The sequence below is a fragment of the Amphibalanus amphitrite genome, unplaced genomic scaffold (genome assembly GCF_019059575.1).
Source record: "Amphibalanus amphitrite isolate SeventyFive unplaced genomic scaffold, NRLGWU_Aamphi_draft 000234F_arrow, whole genome shotgun sequence".
NCBI classification, from domain to species: Eukaryota; Metazoa; Arthropoda; class Thecostraca; order Balanomorpha; family Balanidae; genus Amphibalanus; species Amphibalanus amphitrite.
The window spans coordinates 187,431-211,314 of record NW_024881729.1 but is presented as its reverse complement, the minus strand read 5'-3'; the positions used below and the strand labels follow the sequence as shown (position 1 = coordinate 211,314).

Here is a 23,884-nt window from a genome sequence, read left to right as displayed (position 1 = left end):
CATGCGTTTGAACGAATGCTGCATGATGCTAGTAAGATGCTCTTTGTCATGCCTTTGATATGATTCAGAATGCCCTTCATTTTTTTATGTCGGTCCCAAAGGATTAAATCCTAACATATTTTTATTTTCAAAGATATGGATAGGTAGCCTGTCATGGAGTAACGTTCAACATGGAACATCCTTTTATGTATTTATATATCAGACATCCTGCATCACAGTCGTTGGGATCAATGGATACACGATAGATCTTTGACTAGGCAATTTTGACTCAGTCTACCAACACACCTTTAGGGAAAACTAAAAGCACGCAGTACAAATCACATTTAGGGTTCAAAATGCACCACCGTGCAAGTTGGCAAAATATGCTCTCTGCGACTTCTAATGCATACAGAGTACACAGTATGCATACAGTATACATACACGCACGCCGTTCAAATAGATACTTACATTCAGCTCCGCGGCCTGACATGCATAAGCAGTTCCCGGAGTCGATCGGTGCGTTTCTTCGGTAGGTTCCTGCCCTCATAGCTGGTTACATAATGCGACAGCATGATCCTCAGACCAACACCAAGCACATACATTGCACACATCCACTCACAAAGTTACCGCGCACGACACGTGGTGACAAACATATCGGCCAGGCCAGACGCCTATCACCCGCTGCCTGCCTCTGTCCGGATATACCGCGTGTCACTGAAGAACAACGACCGAGAAGCGCACACCACACCGAGTTGTGTCTGCTGCTCGCAGACACTGATACGACCGACCGCCACCCTGTTGTCCGTGTAACTTGGGTAACGTACCCGCTGAGAATTCGGCCCATGGCCGACGTCCAACATCAAATCGCCGTCTCTGAAATTCCGAACTGACAATCATGACCACTCTGGGAAGAGTCGGTTTGAGTACATGCTCACCACCTTTCCACAGTTCGGATTCAGTCTCATGCGCAAAAATAACCCACTCAATGTACTTTGTGCGGTGGGATTTCCCCCTGCACCGAAGGACCGATTTCCGAATGAGCCACACAAATGACGGGGCTGAACAGTATCCGTGAAGCCCGCGAGATCGCAAAACTGCGGCGCAGGTGGCCGTTGTTTGGCGCTCTCGTGGCGCCACCTTGACCATGTCGCTCAAGCATCGGTTAGTTGTCATCGAAAACCTGTGGATGAAACTTCTCGAGGAAGTTGCACTCGGACTAGGAGCCGTTTCCTATCGTAGTCCGTCACAGCTAGTCGTATTCTTCTCTCTTTGAGGCGTACCGCCAGCTATAGCTGCTCGGTATTACGGTCAACGCCCACCACTATGCGATGGTGGTGCCCTAGTCCATGCCTGGCGCTTGAGCGGTACTTAGGTGAGAGGCTGATGCTCTGCCAGCTGCATCACTTCCAGCGGGTTCCTCACCTGAGAACAGAAGGTTGCAGTCAGCGGACAGAGAAACGCGCCGGTCGGCGGCTCGGGGATTGGGAACTAGCGGCTGTCAGCATAATGTCATGTCTCCCTATTTAGAGCTTACTGTAAATTGCATGTTTCTTGTCGATCACACTTGAAAACAGAGGTAGATGAGGCGAACATTGAACATCCCGGGTCCAGTATCGTAGATGTCGCCCAGTAATCTGGTGTCGCACATGCTGAAATTGTTAGCCAGGACTGGTCTGCTCGCTGTCTCACCTTGTCGTTGGCGAGATGTTTGATGCGGCTGAAGAGTCCGCCGGAGGTGGTGCGTCCCTGGTGGATCTGAACGTCGTCCTCCTCACCCTCGTCCAGCGCGCACGACTCGGCAGAGGGCAGCACCATGTTGCCGTCCTGGTCCCTGGGCGCAGAGGGCGGCACGTTAGCGTCCGTGTCCCGAGGGCAGAGGGAGGCAACTGAATAAGTTCAGTGCCTCCTTGGCGGAGGCTAGTTAAAGCACCGATCTAACCTAGCCACATAACTGTGATTGATCAGGAATAAAATACTCACTTGCTCCCGGCCGACTTGACGAGCTTCATATATTTATACTCGAGATTCTGGTTCTTCTTATAGAAGTGGCATAGCAGGAGGAAGAAGCACAGCGCGAACGACACTGCTCCCACAATTGTCACCTGGAAAAGAACGGAATCGATGGGCAAGGGTTGCTGATGAGGTCGTATCACGGCGTAAATGCCTTTTGCGTAGTACAGCCGCCCGCCAGTTCGTCACATTTTGGTTAACAGCACAGTCTGTGTCACTATGCCAGGAGAGATATCGCCAAAGTTGATAGGGAACTTGTGGCATGCGACTCACCCGTAACCGAAATTGGTATAATGCCCCGTACCTGTATGGTGAAAGGCAGGTGGGTCTTGCAGGCGACCTTCTTGGTCTGTTCGGACAGGGTCTGTGGCGCGATGCAGTTCTTTGGTGGCAGGTAGTGCAGCTCCTGCTGCCCGCCCTCGCACTCTCCTTTCACCACACTGCCGGCCACGGTATGGTCTCACTCAGTACAAAATATAACAACACCATGCATTATAACCGTCACTCAGAAGTTTGAAATAAAGAGTTGGTGAAAATGTAGTGTCCAGTAACATATTTTGAGTTCTAAGTTCCCATATAACAACATATCATAGCAGATTTCCAACCATTCCCCAAGAGTTATATAATCATCACGGCCGACTCACACGTAGTCTGTCTCCAGACAGGCGGGTCCGGCTAGCGCCGTCTCCCAGAGGAAGTGGAAGATGCAGCCGTCGCAGGTGCCGTCCGGACAGCGGGATGGCAGCAGCACGGTGCCGTTGCCGGGCCGCTCCGGGTTGTACCGCACAGTCACCGTGGCCGACCGGCCATTGGGACACGCCCGGGTCGAGCTGACGGAGTACAGAAGGCGGAACGGTGAGTACTGACTACTGAGCATACTAAGACTCGACAGCATAAACTTTGAACAGTTACATACATATTTACAATCTCTACTACCCATCTTCCGACCTCGAAACACCCTAGGCACTATTTCTCCCAGCCAAAGAGACATTCTACTCACAATGGCGACGTGAAGAAGAGATGCAGGTCGAGCGAGTCTGTGCTTTTGGGCCTAAACTCTGGGTAGACCTCTGCGTCGCCGAGTTGAAGCTCTTCGGTGACACCCAGTAGATGGTCGGCCAGACTGACCGACTGGACAGAGTACGACTGGCGCGAGCCGTCCTCGCCGTGAGCCGGCACCACCGTGCTGCGGCACAGGAACGACTCCGCCTGCCAAGTACAAACGAGCACCGGGGTTATGGGACGGCGAGTCGACACTAATCACAGTGGGATTCTTGCTTGCTACAAAAGGCTAAATTCGGCAAGACTTCATCAGTCGAAACCATTTACGCAGTAAAGCTAGCAATGGTATGTTGTGTAAATTTTACGGATGTAACCGAGAATCATGGTCCATTACAGCCGACTATTACCGTTTCGATCACAGTGCGTATGACAGATAAAAATGATGTATGAGGTACTGAATCACACAGCGCGAACACGAGGTACGCACGTCGCCAAAATACTACGCCTCAAAATAGCCCGTACTTACAACCACAGCGCGGTCGACGCCGTCGTCGTGGTAGGAGACGTTGTTCTTGCAGGTGGCCTGCGCGCCGCCGCAGAGGCTCATGTTGAACAGGTGGAAGTACTGGGTGCCTGACGCCGTGAACAGTGTGCTGCCCTCTATCGGGAACGGCCTGCCGGGAATGAAACGGGCACGGTCGTTGGAATTCCTTATAAAGAAAAACAGCTACCGCAATTATTTGACATTACATTCCAACCAATATTTCGAGCTCCCTCATTGACCACACCAAGTAAAAATACGACCTGGGAAACTGCCGCCAACATTCGCTCTGTGCAAGGACTTCCACTGCACCAGCCCTGGCCATCCGCGCCTCACTTGTTCAGTCTGGAGAAGTCGAACACGCGGCCGCTGACGTTGGCCTTGCAGCTGGTGGTGCAGCGCTCTCCGTCGGAGCTGGAGAGGCCCGGTCCGCACGGCTGGCACGAGTCGCGCCCGTAGCTCAGCGGCCCCATCACCACGGTGTCCGGCGGACAGCGGACACACCGCGAGCCGCTGCCGGCCGCCTCCACGTAGTGGCCCGGCGGACACGGCACGCACGACTGGTCCTTGGTGCCCTGAAACACGGTAAAAGGACGGGGGCGTCAGGACAGGCAGACAGGGCAGACGTAAGCTGTCCATATGACACTAAAAGGCAGCAAAGCATCACAACCCGCCCGAAATTCTGCCATATCGACTCTTCTATTCTTTTGCCGCATCCATTAGCTCGGGAGCTGTAAAACTCAAATGATTTACACCAGTTATGCACATAACAAAAACTAGCAAACGTGGTTGAGATTCCGCAAGAACGGTCCGTCCCTCCACTGACCTGCGGGCAGGGCAGGCAGGAGGCGGCGCCGCCGTCGATGGTGTTGGTCACGTTGATGCTGTAGATGCGCACCATGTCGCGGTCGTACAGCCGGCTGCTGGACAGCACGGTCATCGCCTCGTCCCAGCCCATCTTCTGGAACACCCAGCTGAACGTGTAGCTCGTGTTGTGGGTGATGGGGTAGGTGAACCGCTGCCTCTCCTGGCGGCCCGTCCATGACTTCACCACCGACAGCTGTGTGTCCTCAGTCGACTGGGAGGTGCGGGAAAAGGTGGTTAATTAGATAATATGTGCCTTGTAACAGATGCACCGTCATACGCTTCACCAACGTAAGCATTATTAATTTCCTTGAGCATCAATTAACGCCAATTGAAGTCTGAAGAGGACCGATATACTGTTGCACTTGCAGCTCAGTAACGCAATATCGCTAGCCAACTAACACTGGCGCTGACTGCGGTCGCCATTATGGCTCTAAACCAATAATACCTGCTCTGTGGACGGACGGCTCACCCGCCGGAGGGGACGGGGCTATCGGTCCACTGCAATCTCATCGGGGGTACGCCGCCGGCGACCAATAATGTCGACGGGCACACAACTTCAGTACCTGGCCGCCAAACACTGGACAACGGGCTAGTGGACCCTGGGGAGTTCACCAACGCCGCAGGGAACATAGGTGGGCATCGTTCCCCAAAATTGTAACTTCGTTACTCGTTCTTTCGTTCCTTCACGACGTGACTTCCGTTACTCGTTCATCCGTTCATCTGCAAATAATGTAACGGAAGGTCTTTAGTCCGTTACTCCGTTACAACAAAAGAAAAAAACGTTAAAATGGTGTGTATTTCACACATTTCTGAGACCATTCAGACACAAACTAAACCTACCGAGAAAGCGGAATGCCCACCAAATCTACCAGGACAGCGGGCACTGATTGGACACTAAACCTTGGAACGTCTGGTGGTACTGATGCGCATCACTTGTCCCCGGCCAGATGCCGGTTGCCCTTCACGAACACTAGACGTTCCAGGTTGGCATCTGAGAGGGTAGCCCTTTTTGCACTTAGCACGTCTTTTCCCATCGAGAAACTGAGCTCGGCGCTTGAAGGGACGCCCGTTTGCGAACACATGCTGCAACGCCGGCTCCTTCCGGAAGGCCAGGTCACTGAGGCCAGCTTCCTTATTCAAGACATCTTCGAGCCATATTTTTATTATAGCCTTGGCCACAGACTTCTCTATACGTATAGAGAAGTCTGTAGAAGTCTCCATATATAGAGAAGTCTGTGCCTTGGCACTTGACCTGCTTGAACTGTGACTGGTCTCAGGTTTACTAAAGTCTAAACCTAACACATTAGAATACGATAAAACTTAAACTTCGCTGCCACATTAATGTCTGTGGGTTACTTGAAAGATCATCCCGCTCGGAAAACGAAAAGTAACGGAAGAACGGAGGAACGAAGGAACGGGCTAAACTGTAACGGAGGAACGAGCAACCAATGTAACGTAAGTTCCTTGGTCCGTTACCCTTTTTAAAATGTAACGAGTCCGTTCCTCCGTTCCTAAAAATTGTAACGGCGTTCCGGAACGGAGGAACGGAGGAACGGATCGTGCCCACCTATGGCAGGGAATGATAACCAGAGCGATGGTGGCCGTTGAAACTCGACGCTGCCAATATCCCCTTCACAACATCTAAAGTAGTTAAGTCGGCGGGACCACAGAGGCTAGCAGTACGTTTGCTATTCTCCATAACTGGGGCCATATAGCATGTAAGTGTAGTGTATGTGTGTGACAGGGAGGCCAGGGAAGGGGACGCAGCGGTACACTGGGCGATGTGCTGGCTGTCAGCCCCCTCTTTCGGTGGAGAGTCACGGTAACGAGCCTGCTGACCTACAATAACAATGACGTGCTGTTTGGCGCCTGGGCGACTGGATGGTGCCGGCTGCCGCGCGTCATACGGGCCATGGCCCCATACTAAACTGCTGACATTCAGAGTCAAGGGTCACCGGATCGGGGGCTGTCTGTTGTCCAAACGTCACAGACTAAAACCGAGCATAAAGCTATGAAAAATATACGGTGGCTGTCGCGATACCAAACGTGAACTGATAACAGGCGTGTGACAAATGACGTTGAATTAAATAATGGACCTTAATTGTGCGCTTTTTCATGTGGAAATTACTGGCTGAAGTCGTGCCTAAGTCTAAGTTGAGAACATGACCCTTAATGCAGAAATAGATGCTGCTTTTGTCTTATTCCGTACGTTTAATCATCAGTTTCATTCGTAGAAATATATTACTGTATTCCCCGATGATTACAATTCGAAGGTCGTGGTAAAGGTAGTCTGATGTAGATCGTGGTCAGCACTCCAGCAGCTGACTCCATACTTCTCCCCGTTCACAGGCTTACCTGCATAAAGGCGAACTCGCAGTCCCTCTTGCAGTCGACCTCGAAGCTGAAGCTGACGTCTCCGACCTGCCTGGCGGCGCCGTTCTGCACGCCGCCGGCCGAGCGGAACCCGGCCACAACCAGCGACAGCACCAGGTACACGCCGTCCGCCTGGCCGCGGCCCGAGTGCACGTGGTCGCCGGCCGCCTGCCAGCTCTTGCTGCTGCTGCAGCCCACATCTGCCCGCGCGGGGAGGCGGGTTAGAATAGAAACACTTTACATGGGACTGCGGGGCTGCCCATCCTCCATGCACGGACTCTCAAGACGGAATGCAACACCTGAGCAGATAAAAACAAGCTGTACCTAATTATTAGTGACTGAACTAACAAAAGTTAAAATACAAAAATTCCTTGATGGTTTGTAATCTGTATAATGGAATAAAAAACCAAAATGCCCCATCGGCTTCTTTGCAAGAAACAGCTACCTACTACATTGACAAGGCTTGAATTAATCCTGAAACATGCGATCACCATCCCAGGCGCCCGGTCACCGCCCGCCCCGGTCCGTACTGTCGAAGCTCATGCAGGTGGCTGTGACGTCGGGCGGCAGTGAGCTCCACGATGTCAGGTGGTAGCCGTAGTCGGGTGCCGTGTTGGGCGGACACGCCTGGCAGCGGGCTGTACCGTCGCTGAACGCGCCCCGGCCGCAAAACTCGCACTCTGAGGGGGGCAGGACAGAAACGTGGTCAGATCTGGCAGTGTGGCAAGCGAGGGAAGCTCCAGTGGCAGCGGGTCAATAACTGTGGAGATATTTAGGCGTGACGAGGCACCGATAATCGATGTAGTTCGGACACCCACAACCCCACTTTGATGTGCTTTAGTGTGTGAAGACACAAATTCAGTTTAATGGTCGTAACCTGACTGGTAACACGGTATTGATGTGGTGAAACTACACATAACATCTTTGGCAGTTCTCGGCTGGCTCAAAATACTGAGTGGCGGTTGGTTGGATAAACTTATATATTTCAAAGTGGCAACCTCAAAAACAGCTACCGGGCAATCATTTTTAAGTTTTAACCAAGCAACAATCCATTTCATCGCGTTTGCGTGCTGGAGCTGATGCCTGATGACTGAGCTGATGCTGATGCCTGATGACAGACTCACTGAAGGGTAGGCTGACCCGCCGGGCTGTGGCGTCCGGCGGTACAGCCTATATGCCAGGTGAACAACGCGAGCGATGGTAGTGGACGCCGGGCGCAGAGCGCGCTCAATTGCTATTAAATTGATCAGTGAAATGCCTACCTAATTAAAACATCATCAAGGGCTATCAGCTAACATCAAAGCCGCGTTCTAAATTCCATCAGACTCTCAGTACCGCAGACATTCATGACCTTAGATCGCCTGACTGCTGATTCAGCGTTACCATGCCGGCCGTCGCTCAAGTGCCCTCTGTCGTGAAGCGGGCTTAGTTTGACACAGTGACGGACTGTAGGGTCTTAGCTCGCCAGACAGCCGGTCGCCAGTCGCCAGGCCAACACTCCGGCTAATAACCAGTCGGCGCAAACAAACGCCAGTTTTTGCCGACACCTCATATTGGCTCAGTCAGCACCACTGACCATAAGGATCCGGCTTACTTACAGCTTCCCAGAAAGCCTAAGAAAGTTAAGGAACTCTGGAGACGCCTGAAAAGTGTCGCAAAGTCGGCCAATATCCTGGTACACTTCCGTCGAGCCGCATAGCCACAAAGTTGGCTGTCATTTAATGCCTTTTCAAACTTGCCGCCACCAATGCACAGACTATGATGGATACTCTGAAAGCCGTTCTTTATTCTAGTCTCTCCATCCATGATTAGAACCTTCGCCACGGGGCGGTCCGCACACCTCAGTGACCTAGTGGAGGGGAGCGGTCCCGGCGTGTCCCCACGCCCGGCGCGGCGGTGCGCGTGTGTTGTGCCGCCGCGGACCGATCGATCCAGCCCGGCCACCGGGACCGTCTGACGACCGCCGCCGTCAGTGTCGCGGTCCGGCCCGGCTGGCCCCATATTGCGTAGGTACGGTGTGCCCACTGACCAGCGCGGTGCGTGCCCATGGTCGATAGCGTCTGGGGCTGGGGCGAGTCAGTAGCCCATGCGAGCACAGCATGTTGGTGTGTGCTGGTTATTTATATTTGTAGGTCTCGGTATGGTTGTGCATAAAAACTCCCAATTCACTTGTTGCCGTCATCAAATCGGGGACCGTCTCTGAGAGTCACGAGGGACAGGCGTTAAAGTTAGAATACCTTATCAATGATAACTGATCGCTATACGAGGCTGGTTACTGGTCACTGGTCAGGCCTACAAATCCGCGGCTTCACTTTTTATGAGGCCCAAGAAGAGAAGGTCGTATGTCAGGCCAGCGCAATGATCTACATACCATTGGTCAATTGGTCATTGTTCACTGCTCGTTCTTTTTCAAAAATGCAAGCATAGCGTGTGTATTTGCATAAGAAAAGCATCTGTCATGGCTGCAGCCGGTGATGTCTCGCAACATCGACAATTCGTCATGGGTGACGTTATAAATGTAAAAAACATAAAGCATCCGTTTAATACTGACATATCCAACGAAGTTCGCATGGAGAAAGGTACCCTCTGTTCGGTCGTAAAATGCTGCGTGGAAAGTGGACAGGCGCTGAGTGCTTAGTAGAAGGGAAGCACTAGCTGCTGAGTGGAAGCAACAGTATGACAGTACTGAACAGCTGCAAGCGAAAGTACCTACACGCCAGCTGTATGTCGTATTGATTTCAGCCTGCAACCCAACCCCGCAATTGCCGTTTACGCCATCTTGCAGGCTCCTCGGGTAACAGTGTATACCTGCCACAGCCTCCAAAAGTTCGTTCAATACTCTACTGCCAGTTTAGAGCACTCAATCAAAACTGGTGGCAAAATTTACTCGACCTCATGCGAGCCGCCGTATCGCGGATATTGCCACATGTTCGTCGCACCAGTCTGCCCATTCCCCATCTATCTTGTATGCCTTTCGGCCTGGGACGCCAGAAAATCCGCGCTGTGCTGCCTACTCATATGTACCCAGCACCGTGACCTGAACCGGCAACAGACCACTCGATTACATCCGCGAGCACTACGGCGCTGTCGCCAGGTGACCTTTTTATGACAGAGCCCCTGTGTCGAGCCGTAAGACTGTCTTGCGTGTGTGACTAAATTGCGGTGTGGGCGCGACTCTGTCAGTCGCTCCAACTTCTATGATGCGAGAGAGCCGATGACCATAAATTGCTACACTGGCGTAATCAGAATATCGATGATAGTCGCGAATAGTCCGAGGGTAAATGAAGATAGGAATTTTCAAAAGATCACAAATGTTTTTCCTGGTAAAAAGGTGCTTCGAAATCGACAATATGGTACAATTTAGATGTAAGTTTTTTCTCACTTTTTTTTGAAGCGTGATCAGAGGAGCTTATAATATTATGCTCTATGATTGCATTTATCGTGTCTTCCTTGGCCCTGACGAACACTCGCTTAGCGGCCCTCGTCCACGCGGTTATAACTTACACGGCCATGCCTCATATTTGATCTGCGGTACTTACTGAGGCTGTCTCCGTGCTGCATGCCCGGGCTGCAGGGCGGGCACGGCTTCTCGCTCCCGGACGGTGGCAGGGTCTCAGCCCCGGGCAGGTCCTCGCGGCATATCTTGGGCTCCACCCAGTGGTACTCCAGTCGGGTCTGCAACGGACCGTCCGGGTTACAGGCTCCAAATAAAAGCTCAGTACTGAAGGGAATACTTACGACACTGTTCTCCTGAACCGCCGTCTGGCCTCCCCACATATTTGTCGTTAGGCAAGTCTCCTCTCACAGCTATTGCTCGTTAATGCCGCGTCTCATCTCGCCCTTATCCCTTCGGCTTACGCTGTCACGGCCCATCCGACACCTCATTGCTCACACGTCCACCGTAAAACACCTGTCGCCGCCATTAGCGGTCCATTGTCGGTAAAGGTCGCGCCGTACCTCCCAAGGGATGTCATCCTGTCAGCTCGGAATGGGGCGCTGGGAACTCATGGCCGCCGACAGGGCATCAGGGACGGCTTCAAATTAATGCACAGCGGTTCTAGGAAATGACGGGCCAGTTGATGCGAGCAATCTGCTACCAGTCCAGATCAATTAGGGAAAATTAACCGACCTCAGTCAATTACCATTATTGGGCAATGGGCATGTTATTTATTGGGCGTCAAATGCACTCCACACTGTCAGCTATGCTCCAGTCGCCCACCCGTTCGCAGCACCCACCTTGTTCTGGACACAGGGCGAGTGCAGTTCGTAGTAGTCGGCCGACGAGCATGGCTGGCGCTTGTAGCACTTGGGCGAGCCGCGCGGAGCGTACTCTGTCTTCTTGTTGCACGGCTGGCACTGCGACGCACCGCGCTGAGAGTGCGTGTTGACCGCACAGCGGCGACAGCGGCTCTGCGCGCTGTGGCTGTACGTACCCGCCTTGCACGGCGTGCAGGAAGAGGTGTATGCCACTCCTGGAGACACCGCGGAACGGTCAAATGGGCTGCGAGGGTTCAGCCGGAGACATAACGACTTCGGTCGGAGGTGGCAGTGCTCAGCCGGGCTGGGAGGTGAGGCCGCGGCCTTGCTAGGGCCCTGTGGCGGTCAGAGATTGATCGAGTGGCTGAGCGGCGGATCTATCAGCCACTCCGGGCGAGGGGGGCTCGGCGTCTCCCAGACGGCACGTGCCCGGGCTTAGATCGTCGGGATCGAAGCCCTCTCCACCACCGGGTGGTCTCCGCGTGATAGCAAGGTGGACTACGCGGAAAGGGTAATGCCCAGAGCTCAGTGTAATGTCTGGGAACCTGTCTGGAATGGGCTGGAATGGCGAGCTGGACCGGGACATCACATACATCTACACTAGGCTACTTTCTGCCTTAGGACGATGCTTGCATTATATTATAAAAAAACAAGTTTTTTATCTTCAAAAACCGAACGTCCAAAAATCCATCACCATTATCGAGCTGTCTGTATGCAAAGCGGGTAATAATGGTGGCGGCGGCTCCCCGGGGCACCTGGCGGACCCCACTCGACTCCCCGCTGATCCATCGCTCCCCGCCCCTAGGAGCCCCTGGAGCAGGGGGCGCCGTATCGATCAGGGGCGCTGACAGGGAGGCCGGCTGCCAGCCACCGCCGCCGTCTGGGTCTGGAGAGGCGCCGGCCGGGCTGCGGTAATCAGATTACCAAGCCGTGCGGAAACGGTCGGTACATACGCCGCTACCGTCCGCCACTGGGTAGCTACATGAAACCTACAATAAAACGCCTCAGTCCTTCAGAACTGCTTCTGGAGAACCGAGACTGTCGTAATTCTGCCGCACATGAAAACAGCGAAAACCGCGGCCCGCCGCCCAAGACTGGGAGTTTTCTAGCTGTCCGTTAAAGCCATCGGTGCGTTGACACTTCATGGGAGTGTCTGTCAACCACGACTCACCGCTGATCTCAATCCGCTTGATGAGCACCGCCCTGCCGGTGTGCAGGTCCATGCCGATGGTTTTCCAATGGAGCACGTTGAGACCCTTTTTGAGCGGCACGGTGATGTTCTTCCACTCGCCCTCCTTGGTGAGTGCCGGCCACGTGCTGTCCTCGAGACCGACCAGTTGCTGGCACTGGTCGTCCTGCGGCTGAGGGTGGTCCGAGCGAGACCGGTCAGACGGGGTCGCAGGAGCGGGCTTTTAGAAGAGCAGACTCGTTAAATTATCAGTGTGTTTTACACCACATCAAATACCCGTCATCGTTAAAAAGATACGGTATCGTGTGGGTGATTGTGATTATTTGAACCGCGCTTATCACAGAACGCTGTGATAAACACACGATTACCACGTTTGCCAGCCATAATGTCACCAGTCCCATTAACTGTCTGGAAATGCTGCCGTGGGCGCCGCGATGTAGGTGCTTTGACACACTTTATCAGTTTATTCAGTCGCGAATGCAGGTCGCCGTGTGTTGGCGTTGGGTAGGCGACGCTAATAGCGGCGACCCATGTCCCATTGTCACCTGCTTCACAGAACTGTTTGAAAGGGAGCTAACAGCAACAGGTGCCGAGTATTCTCACGAAATGGGTGTTGATTTTGCTTTCACATTGTAATTCATCAAGCAAAGCAACTCCCAATTGAGCTACCACGCGGTTCAATCCAATCCAAGTGGATTAATAACTTCAAGCTCCTACGTTAATTTCCTTAAATTGCTACAACGTTACAATTTCCCATTCGTTTGTGTACGTACCAGAAACTTGAAGAGTACGTCCGGGTTGGTGTTCTGATACTCAAACATGAGTTTGCCGTGCTCCACGAGGTGAACGGCGTACACCAGGGCGGAGGAGCAAGGCCCGCCAGCCGACGAGAGCACCTCGCCGCGCGGCTGCCAGCCGAAACTGCAACGCCAGACACGCATCAGATAAGCTAGATGAAATACAAAGAGCATGCAGACTGTGGCACAGCCAGACAAGCTTACTAGGACATGCTGTAGGTTCAGGCCGAATAGCAAGACACTACAGACGTGACAATAGCGTACAGGGCACCCGATGGCTAAACCATTAAGTTGAAAGCGTTCATGACGTCAGCGAACACGCGATCCTCTCCAGCGACATTGGCTCCTGATATAACAAGTCTGAGGCATGAGAATGCTTGCACGCACACAACTCCGATGAGCTTGTTCTATAGAGATACAAGGAAGGTTTTCTTTGAAACTATAGAAAGTTATAGGGAAGCATTCTTCTTAGATACACCGATTAACAAGTAGGTATTGACAATACACTACATATGTGTCGAAGCCCCCCGGAGAGATGTGGGCTCGTCTCTGCCAGTCTACCACAGAGATGTAAACAGGCGCGTTTTTACATCGTCTCACGCGGACCGATCGATCCGTGGGTTCTGCGCCGCCCCGGGTCTCGTAAACAGGTGACCCAGGACGCTCCGGACATTGACTGACACGGGTACCGGCGGACACGTGGACAGAATGTATGTAGGTACGGACGGACCGACGGACGGGAGAACAGAGTGGGTGGAATGGACGGACGGACGGACGGACAGACAGAATGGGCGAGTGAAAACGGACGGGAAGCATTACAAACTGATGAAATGAAAAGAATTGACAAATGTACAGACAAAAGAAAAGAAAAAGGACAAACAGACGGACGGGAAAAATAAATGGCCAGACGGACTGGCAAACGATCGGTTGGACGGGCGGGCGTCGAATCGATGACCTTATCAGACATGATTCTATATGCACTGTCCGCCAGAATCAATATAGCGCCACATTCAATTCATGGGAACGATGGAAACCCATGAAAACAAGCACATTACGTGCAGTGACAGCCTATGTGAAATCATTGTGCTGCGAGATTTTGCACTGTAAATGCACCCCACAAGCGTTTATTTACATCGGGTGGAGTGGCACAATGGGCTTTGAATATATCGAATGTAGACCTTCAATGATACTCTCCTAAATATTACATAGCGTAGCGTGCAACCCCTTTCTCTTCCCCACCACCTCGGGTATACTGACTCGTCGCAGTTGATGTCGGCACCGAGTCGCTTCACGTTGAGGAAGGACGTCTTGAATGGCTCGGTGACCACTTGGAAGCCGTCGGGCACCTTGGCCCACTCGTCAAACACCTGACCTCCGCCCAGCGAGTACGAGCCCGCCGGACACTTGCCGCAGCTCAGCGAGGTCAGGTTGAAGAAGCGGCCCGGCTTGCAGGACGGCGCTGTCGGTGCGAAAGGAGATAGGAGTTAGTAGTTAATAATGGTGTATCATGGCTGTTGTCAGCTTCAGCGGAGATCGAATCCTTTTGGGAGTTCGAGACCCCACTGTGTTCATCGTCTTAGACATCGGCCAGAACGCTCGACAGTTCACTGTTCATGCCTAAATGATCAAGCATCAGTCCAAATTATGCGTAACACATTTTTTTGTATGACATGTCTCATGTATGTAGTCTACTGAGCATATTCGCCAGTCCCATGGCCCACGTCCGACCCAAATTACCGCCGTAAGACACACCAGTCACGTCAGCTTCATCAGTCACCAATGGTCCACGTCTCGTGTGCAGCGGACGCGTTAGCATGCATGAATGCCGTGCCAGCGTGGGCGCCATTATTGGCTCGGCGCACCACCTCAGTATACCACCTTTACGTACTAGAAGGTTGCACCGGAATGTAATGGAAGACACGTTCTCCGATGCAAATAACGTTTTCGCTTTATGTAGCTTAAGGTTTTGCAGAGGGAATTTTAAAAGGTGGTGTTAACTGAGTACTGACTGAAGTACTCTAGTTGAAAATTCCAATGAAATCTTTAAGTGCTGGTATTGCCAATTTAATGACTGAAACAATTATAAAAGAAAAGCAAGGAGGCCAGGTTAATGTTTTCAGTAAAAAGCACATGTTTCTTGGTTCTTGCTGTCATCGACTAATAGTATGACGCCTCCACACCTTGGCTGCCACTATTCAACAGTCTTAAATTATCCCTCCCCACCACACCTGGACGTGGCGGGTTAAAAATGCATCCCGGGACGGTCGTCTGGCAGTCCGCCGGGGTCGATACCCAGTGGCGCCGCAGACTCTCGGCCCGGCGTCACTGTCAGGCGCGCGGTGAAATGGCCCATGGTTGCGGCGATACGACCAACTTTGCCGGCCGTGACAGCGGCAGTCCGGGGCTGAGGATGTGATCTCAAACACGGTCTATATTCGTCGCGCCCAGAGGCGACCCAAAGCCAGACGGCGGGGCTCGAAATGGATGAGCCCGGCTCACGACCAGAAGTCTGCCGGCGGTAACTTTTCGCCCGGACACAATAAAGCGTGCGGCTGACAGGTCATCTCGGCAATGCTATCAATGACTGTAAACCAATTACAAGTCTGCCACCTGACTCCACACTTTGAGACATCTCCGCTGAGAGGGGCATCCCGGATGCCGGCCTCCTTGTTTTAGCGTTCTTCCAATTAGCGTCGGGAATGGAAGCCTTACCAGCAGACGGCTCTGGTAACGCGCTCGGTCGCATCTTATGAGCAACCCGGAGAACCAAGCGAACACGGCACTAGCCCATTAGTCAATGTTGTGTTCGGGTATAGGGGGTGTGTACTTGGACCGCCTCTGCGGCCCCACCTCTGTGTGCCTGGGAGCGCCCCTGCCGACGCTCAGCTGATCGTGCGCGCCAAGCGGCATGACTGGCGCGGGCGACTAGGCGTGGCGCTCGCCATACTTGTTTAGTTTTTGGAGGACTCTCTCGGCCCATTCGCACCGGCAGTAAATAAATCGCGTTTCTCTTAAGCTCTCTCTCACTCGAACCGTGAATCACGAACATAACATGGCGCGGTCAGTAGATGGTTCCGTGCGTGCGCGCAGTGATCGGTGTATCAGTGTATCAGTAATTAGTGTATAGCGCGCCGTGATCTGTGACGATGAGTGACATTGAGAAACTGACGCAGCTGCTCCTGCAGCAGGCGGAGCTGTCGGCGCAGCGGGAGCGAGACTCAGCGCAGCGCGAGGAGCGGCTCACTCAGATGGTGGAGCGACTGGTCGCCGACCGACAGCCACCCGCTACCGTCGCTGCCGACGATGCCTCGGCGGCGACAGCCGCCCGGACGTCGGCTGCCGCCCCGCCCGTGCGCCTGCCTGCTGCTGCAACGCCGGCGCCTCATCTGTCGTCCTCCACATCCCTGCGCGACTTCGCTGTATGGAGGGAGAAGCTGGACGGGTACATGCTTCTGACCGGCGCGTCCGCGCTGCCCGTCACTGCCCAGAGAGCTGCCCTTCTCAGTCTTCTCGACGAAGATTGGCACCGGGTGCTGCGCTATGGACTGACGATAGCGGACGACTCTCCCCTCTCCGCGGTGGTAGACGCAATGGAGAGTCATCTCCGTAAGCAGCGCAGTGTCCTGGTCGACCGCCGTGCGTTCTACGCCCGTGTCCAGGAGCAGGGCGAGAATTTTGAGGAGTTTCTGTGCGAAGTGAAGGAGCTCGCGGCATTTTGCGACTTTTGCACACACTGTTACGACTCACGCCTGCGTGACAAGATTGTGTGTGGCCTGCGGGACGAGGAGACGGTGAAGCGTCTGTTGGAGGATCCGGGGCTGGACCTCAAGAAGACGGTGGACATCTGCCGTGCGTCAGAGAACGCCCGGGCTACCTGCTCCGACCTCCGCTCACCGACGGCGTCAGTGAGCCGTCTGTCGGCATACCGCCGTTCAAGGTCGCGCGATGCGCGCCCCGCGGCCCAACCCGGCGGGCGTTCCGCGGGTACGGCCGGCGTGCGCCGCCCCCAGGCGCGCCCCGCGGCCCAACCTGGCGGGCGCTCCGCGGGCGCGGCCGGCGCGCGCTGCTGCCGCTGCGGGCGGGCCGCCCACGCAGACCCGGCGGCGTGCCGCGCTACTAGCGCCATCTGCAACTCGTGTGGCCAGCGCGGCCACTTTGCAGTGGTGTGCGCCCAGGTGGCGCGCGAGAGCGCCGCTGCCCCCGCCGAGCGCGCAGCACCGGAGCGCGCGCGGCCCGCGGTGGGGCAGCCGTCAGAGCCGCGCATCTGCCGTATCATCAGAGACGTCTACGTGAACGGCATCTCGACGCGGCCGACTCCCACTGTGACTGTCCGACTGTCTACGCCGGCTGGTGTGTTCACCGTGCCGGCCCGGGCCGACTCCGGCGCCGAGGCGACAGTCATCGGCGAAGACAGCCTGTCTTCCATCTGCGTGGAACCAGCGCAGTTGGAGCCCTGCATCGGCCAGCCATTTTCAGCAGTAGGGAAACAGCCGCTCACCTGTGTCGGGTCGTTCCGGGCTACTCTGGAGCTGGGCGACCGATCGACCACCGCTGCCGTGTTCGTCATCAGGGAGCTGACTGGCCTGCTACTCAGCTGGTTCGACTGTGTGGCGCTGGGGATTCTGCCGAGGGATTTTCCGGCACAGATCCGGTCCGTCGAGGACGCACCGCGCCCTGCTGATGACGTCACGGCCTCTGTTGACGTCACATCCGCTGGTGACGTCACACCCTCTAATGACGTCACACCGTCTGCACCGCCGGCCGCTGCCGGCTCCGCTCGTAGCGCCAGCGGCCGCTCGGCCCCGTATGAGGCGCCGCGTGACAGGCCCTGTCCGGCCACCGGGACCGAGACGGGCGCGCCGGCGCCGCCGGCCGATGGACCCGGCCCGGCCGCCGGCCTCAGCGGTCCGCTGCCGGCCTGGGACAGCGACTCAGACCCACCGGAGGCGGTCCGTGCAGCTCATGCAGCCGCTCTGGTGGAGTGTTTCCCGCGTGTGTTCGGGCAAGATTCGACTCTTCGAGTCATGGACGGCGGTCTGATGACGATCGAACTCCGGCCCGACGCGTGTCCGACGTCGGTCACCGCTGCGAGACCGATCCCCTTCGCCTGGCGTGCCGAGGTAAAGGCGCAGCTGGACGACCTGCTGGACCGCGGCGTCATCGTCCCTGTGGACTACCCGACGGAATGGTGCCATCCCATTTCGTGCGTGCCGAAGAACCCGTCCGGGTTTCGACTCTGCGTGGACCTGACGGGACTCAACCGGTACGTGAATCGACCCACGTACCCCTGCCGGTCTCCTCACGATGCCGTGACGAGTCTGCCCGCCGGGCACCGGTGGATGTCGACTCTGGACGCCAAGATGGGCTACTTCCAGGTGCCGCTCGCTGAGTCAAGTCAGGACCTCACCTGCTTCATCACGCCGTGGGGCAGGTTCAAGTTCGTCCGCTGTCCGATGGGATGCAGTGCGTCTGGAGACGAGTACAACCGGCGCGGCGATGCCGCGCTCGGCGACATCCCAAACTGTGTCAAGATTGTCGACGACATCCTGGCCGTGGCACAGACGTACCGGCAGCACCTGCAGCAGGTGATCGAAATCCTCCGGCGCTGTGACGACCGAGGAATCACGCTGAACCCGCTGAAGTTCAAGTTCGCCCAGAATGAGGTCAACTTCTGCGGCTACAAGATCACCCCGGCCGGCTACACCACCGACAATGAAAAGGCGCGCGCCATCGCTGATTTCCCGAGACCGGAGAACGTCACCGACCTGCGGTCCTTCATGGGTCTGGTAAATCAGCTGAGCGGCCTCACACCGGAGCTGGCTGACTCGACTCAGGCCTTCAGAGACCTCCTCAAGTCGCGCCGGGTCTGGCGCTGGACTGAGCAGCACGAGGCAGCGTTTCTGCACACCAAGATTGTGCTGTCGTCACCGCCGGTGATGGCATTCTTCGACCCCCAGCTGCCGACCGTGCTACAGACGGACGCTGCTAAAACCCGAGGACTGGGTTTTGCACTGCTCCAGAGGCACGGCGAGGACTGGCGTGTGGTCCAGTATGGTTCACGGTTCCTGACCGATACCGAGAGCCGATATGCTGTAATCGAGCTGGAGCTGGCTGCTGTACTCTGGGCCTGCAAGAAGTGCCATGTCTACCTGGCTGGCATGCCCCACTTCGACCTGGTGGTCGACCACCGACCGCTGGTGACCATCCTAAACTACAAGCAGCTCAACTCGATCGACAACCCGCGTCTGCAGCGGATGAGAGAGAAGTTGTTGGCCTACAGCTTCACCACCAGCTGGCAGAAGGGATCGAGTCACGTGATCCCAGACGCGCTCTCGCGAGCGCCCACCAGCGACCCCGCCGCTGATGACGACGGAGCGGTGGACACCGAGGACGACCCGCTGCACGCCAGCGTCATTGCCGCGCTGCAGGCCTCCACCCGATCGGAGGAGGGCGCCCAGCTGGCTCCGCTGGTCGACTCCACACTGGAGAGAGTCCGCGCCGCCGCGGAGCGCGACACCGAGTACCAGACTCTCAGCGAGCTGATCCTGGCCGGATTCCCAGAGAACCGGCACGAGACGCCCCCTGCAGTACGAGCGTACTGGGGCGTGCGCCATCAGCTGGCCATCGACGACGGACTGGTGGTCTACGGCGCTCGACTGGTCATCCCGTCCGCCCTCCGACGCGGTGTGCTGGAGAAACTCCACGAGTCACACCAGGGCGTTGATAGGACCAAGCGCCGTGCTCGGCTCAGTGTGTACTGGCCGGGCATCGACAAGCAGATTGCTGACACTGTCGCCGCCTGCGCTCAGTGCCGTCAGCGCCTGCCCAGCCACGCCCGGGAGCCGATGTGGCAGGAGGACGGCGCACCGACACGCGTCTTCGAGTCGGTCTCGGCCGACTACTTCTCCGCTGGAGGACACACGTACCTGGTGTACGTGGACCGGCTGTCCGGGTGGCCGTATGTCACAGTGTGTCCCCGCACGGCCTCGGCAGACCATCTGACGCGGCAGCTCCGACTGATGTTCTCGCAGACGGGCGTCCCGACCGTGTTCCGGTCAGACGGCGGACCCCAGTTTGCATCAGGCACGCTCCGCCGGTTCCTCCAGCGCTGGGACGTACGACATGAGATGTCGTCACCGCACTACCCGCGCGCTAACGGGCACGCGGAGGCCTGCGTGAAGACAGCGAAGAAGCTGGTGCTGGCTGCGTCCTCATCGGGCCGGCTCGACCAGGACCAACTGGACCGAAGTCTGCTCGAACTCCGTAACACGCCCCGAGCAGACGGGCGGTCGCCGGCACAGGTGCTGTTTGGTCACCCGCTTCGCTCTGGTGTTCCCACGCACCACCGCGCCTTCGCTCCTGAGTGGCAGCGGGCGGCCGATGTCTGCGAGGAAAAGGCTGCCGAGCTCCAGGAGCAGGCCGTCAGGTGCTACAACAAGAGCACGCGCCGGCTGTCACCGCTCAAGATCGGCAGTCGGGTCGACCTTCAAGACCCCGCCACCGGCCGATGGAACCGGATCGGAGTGATCGTGGGCGTCGGTCAGCGGCGCACGTACCTCGTCAAGACGGCCAGTGGCAAGGTCCTGTGGCGTAACCGCCGCTACCTGCGCCCATACCGGCCGCTTCTGACGGAACCCACCCCGCCTGTGGCTCCGTCCGCCCCGCGCCCGCCCGCTGCGGGTGCGCCTCAGCCGCCGCCGCCGCCGCCGCCGCCAGCGCGCACCGCGGTCGCCGCCGAGAGGGCGGTCCGACCCGCCGCTAGTGCGCCGGCCGTGTGCCGCTCGTCGCCGGTGCGGTCACCCCAGGTGGAGACGGCCGCCGCCGCTCTCCCGCGTCGTTCTCGACGGCAGCGCCGCGCTCCTGGTCGGCTCCGAGTTCAATGGGGTGCGACCTCGTATGCGGAGTGACTGTGAGACAACGTCGTGCATTGTTGTGTTTTTGTGTGTTTTTGACGACTGTTGTCTCGAGGGGGGATGTTGTGTTCGGGTATAGGGGGTGTGTACTTGGACCGCCTCTGCGGCCCCACCTCTGTGTGCCTGGGAGCGCCCCTGCCGACGCTCAGCTGATCGTGCGCGCCAAGCGGCATGACTGGCGCGGGCGACTAGGCGTGGCGCTCGCCATACTTGTTTAGTTTTTGGAGGACTCTCTCGGCCCATTCGCACCGGCAGTAAATAAATCGCGTTTCTCTTAAGCTCTCTCTCACTCGAACCGTGAATCACGAACATAACAGTCAACACCTCTCTGCCTCGTCTCTGCTCCACCACTCGGAAATGTCTCTCAGTCTATGTACCTCAATACGGACACGTCTCTGTCACACACATCTCGGCTTCGTTTACATATATTCCACCGCCTCCCCGTGTCGTTTCCCAACGCAGCCGGAATGGAATCTCTGCTGGACGGAGGCTGAGAGAGGCGGGGAGGTTTTGATAAGGTGCGGGGATGCGCCGTGCGCGCCGCTCGAGCACCGCCACCGACCCGGTTCAGCCGGTACATTGATCGGGCCGGGCCCGCACCGGGCGCAGCGCCGTGCTGCTACCAGCGGGGTCGGGGGAGGCTATACGGGTCGGCTGACCCGCCGGTACACCCTGACCCACCTGCCCGACCCAGCCGGCACCGGCAGCCCACACTGCAGACAGCCGAGCAGCTGGTTCCAGCGGCGGACAAATTACCCAGCGGGGGCTCTGTCCGCCCGGCAGGCCCGCTAACTAACCGCGTTGGGCGCCCAAATGGACCACTTTGATCCAAACGAGCCGGCTCGTTTGACCGGCGCGGCGGCTAGCTGACCCCGCGGGGGCGGGCTGGAACATACAGCCAGTGCCGCTCGCAGAAACGGGTAGTTTTGGGCTAATGTGACGCTCTAATGGTGCTCTAAGAGACAACTGTTCCAGCATTATGGGACTCTTCACTACAGATGTTCTTGAATTTTATTTTACTAAATTAACGGATCTAGACTACTTCTGACAGCGGGTAAGCCGAATATTAGTATGACAGACAATCGGCTTCAAACATTCATTGTGTCGACAGGAATATAACTAATGCCTAATGGGAGGAAAGCTGACAGTCATAAAGCCTCGCACAGCCTGCAAAACCGATCTGACGAGCAATGACCTATAATCACGTTCAATAAGGTACAGGTCTCGCGGGTTTTAGCGGTAGGTTTTGCACCTAGAAAATTTAGTGTACTTCAGGCTATATCTTCGTCGTCTTTTAAGTGTTGAAGATGCGATCGACTTGTTGGTTCACAAGCCGGACATGATCGTGGAAAATGGCTTCATCGTAGATCGATTAGTATCGGAGATATAACCGGAAATGTAAAAGTGCAAAACCTACCGCTTAATCTCGCAAGAGCTGTACCGTCACTCTCGTCACCTTTGTAACAGGAATAATGCTCATTCCGCAGTTCGCATCTGCTGTCGCATCTCCCGAGGTGCGAATCGCGCCCGTGTGTTTTAGGCTGGACCCGAACATCCGGGCCAATCAGAGGGACTTCTTGCCGACCGGTGAACTCGGGCCGATAAGTCGTTGACCATGTTGACCTGAGTCAGCGCCGCTTCATGAATGCAGATTAGAGGGATTACCTGCTGTAGTCGCTGGCCCAGATGACCTGGACCGTCGACCGTTCAGCCGTTTGTTTGTTTGAACCAGCGCATGTAGGCGAACCTGTACACTGTGAACCTGTACTTCGCTGACCGCATAATCTGAGCTGAAGCCGGTACGTATGTAAAGGTGTGTCAGAGCACTCAGAGGGACATAAACCAGTTGATACCCAGAGTGATCTTAAGCGACACTGACACAGATGAAAGAGTGACACTGCAGTCGCTAACCCGAGTGACCTGGATGGAAACACATATGACGGATCAAAGTGTGACTTACTGCAGTCGCTGACCTGACCCGGGTAACTTGAACCAGAACACAGATGGATTGGATCAAAGTGTGACTTACTGCAGTCGCTGACCCGGGTAGGCGGCGGCGGCGGACTGTTGAAGCACGCGGTCGCCGAGGGGACAGACACTCGCCACCGACCACCGGACTCATCACACTCGGTGAACTGATACCGAAAACCCGTCTGAAATGAAGCACATACAGTGGTGATGTTAGGACTATAAGCAGACCAGCAGCATAATTATCAGCAGCGAACCGATTCTCCTACTTCTAGGCTCTCGCTCTCACTATAGCATGGTCTTATAGCATTAGTCCTCTCGTGACCTTTTGCTTGTCATAGCATTTCTACTATTCTTTCCATGCTATGCATAATGCAGCTATTCCATCTCCGACCGACATTTACTCGTTAGTCGTTCTCGTGCGAAGTCTATGTGCATCGCACCCAATGCGTAATTATAGGTGGTGGATACTGGATTGGGGTAATATATAAATGACAAACCAACCTGATTGTTGCAGGTGGATGAATCGGAGACTGCTCCTTGGACGAGCACGGTCACCAGGCCTGCCAGTGCCACCGCAACCGCCATTGTTTGAAAAATGTGAGTAATATGAGGTCACTGATTTGCCGTAAGCATTTCGGCGAAGTTTTTTTTTCTCAAATACTTTCTCGATTGTTTACAAACCACGTTGTCGTGCTTGCACTTTTCAACACAGCGTGCTTTCCTTCCGTCGGTGGTCAGCGGCGATTTTTATGCTTCGGGTGGTCGCTTCACCGTGTAGATTCACCAGGCGAACAAGCACCACCTTCCCTCACACAAGTCGGCTGTAATACTTCACCATCTGCCCGAATATGACCAACACGCGCAGCGCACCACGGCTCCAGCGCGCGGCCATCGATCCGATTTGGTCTCGGCGCAAAGCGTCGTCACGTGACCATGTGCCGTTACTATGGCAACTGACCGTCGTCGGCGCCTGGCGTTGGCCCGG

At 55.7% G+C, this 23,884-nt stretch overlaps 2 protein-coding genes and 1 long non-coding RNA gene across 3 annotated transcripts; 2 read left to right on the top strand and 1 right to left on the bottom strand.

Annotated features, from left to right (window-relative positions):
* Positions 1 to 171: 171 nt before the first annotated feature.
* LOC122385887 (endosome/lysosome-associated apoptosis and autophagy regulator family member 2-like) lies at positions 172 to 23,821 on the bottom strand. Its single transcript, XM_043374509.1, has 18 exons — positions 23,401 to 23,821; positions 22,958 to 23,081; positions 14,273 to 14,474; positions 12,992 to 13,139; positions 12,201 to 12,390; positions 11,009 to 11,244; positions 10,312 to 10,447; positions 7,303 to 7,452; positions 6,755 to 6,972; positions 4,359 to 4,610; positions 3,869 to 4,107; positions 3,518 to 3,665; positions 2,990 to 3,198; positions 2,634 to 2,819; positions 2,294 to 2,429; positions 1,960 to 2,081; positions 1,669 to 1,810; positions 172 to 1,401 (listed from the first exon to the last, which is right to left on the bottom strand). Exons 1-18 carry the CDS (start codon positions 23,482 to 23,484, stop codon positions 1,348 to 1,350), a joined length of 2,976 nt encoding a protein of 991 aa, XP_043230444.1. The 5' UTR covers positions 23,485 to 23,821; the 3' UTR covers positions 172 to 1,347.
* Positions 2,713 to 7,191, top strand: LOC122385890. The gene is made up of 2 exons (XR_006257297.1): positions 2,713 to 2,844; positions 6,749 to 7,191. It is a non-coding gene; the product is annotated as an uncharacterized LOC122385890 (long non-coding RNA).
* LOC122385889 lies at positions 15,819 to 21,068 on the top strand. The gene is made up of 2 exons (XM_043374512.1): positions 15,819 to 16,945; positions 20,994 to 21,068. Exons 1-2 carry the CDS (start codon positions 16,162 to 16,164, stop codon positions 21,005 to 21,007), a joined length of 798 nt encoding a protein of 265 aa, XP_043230447.1. The 5' UTR covers positions 15,819 to 16,161; the 3' UTR covers positions 21,008 to 21,068.
* Positions 23,822 to 23,884: the final 63 nt, after the last annotated feature.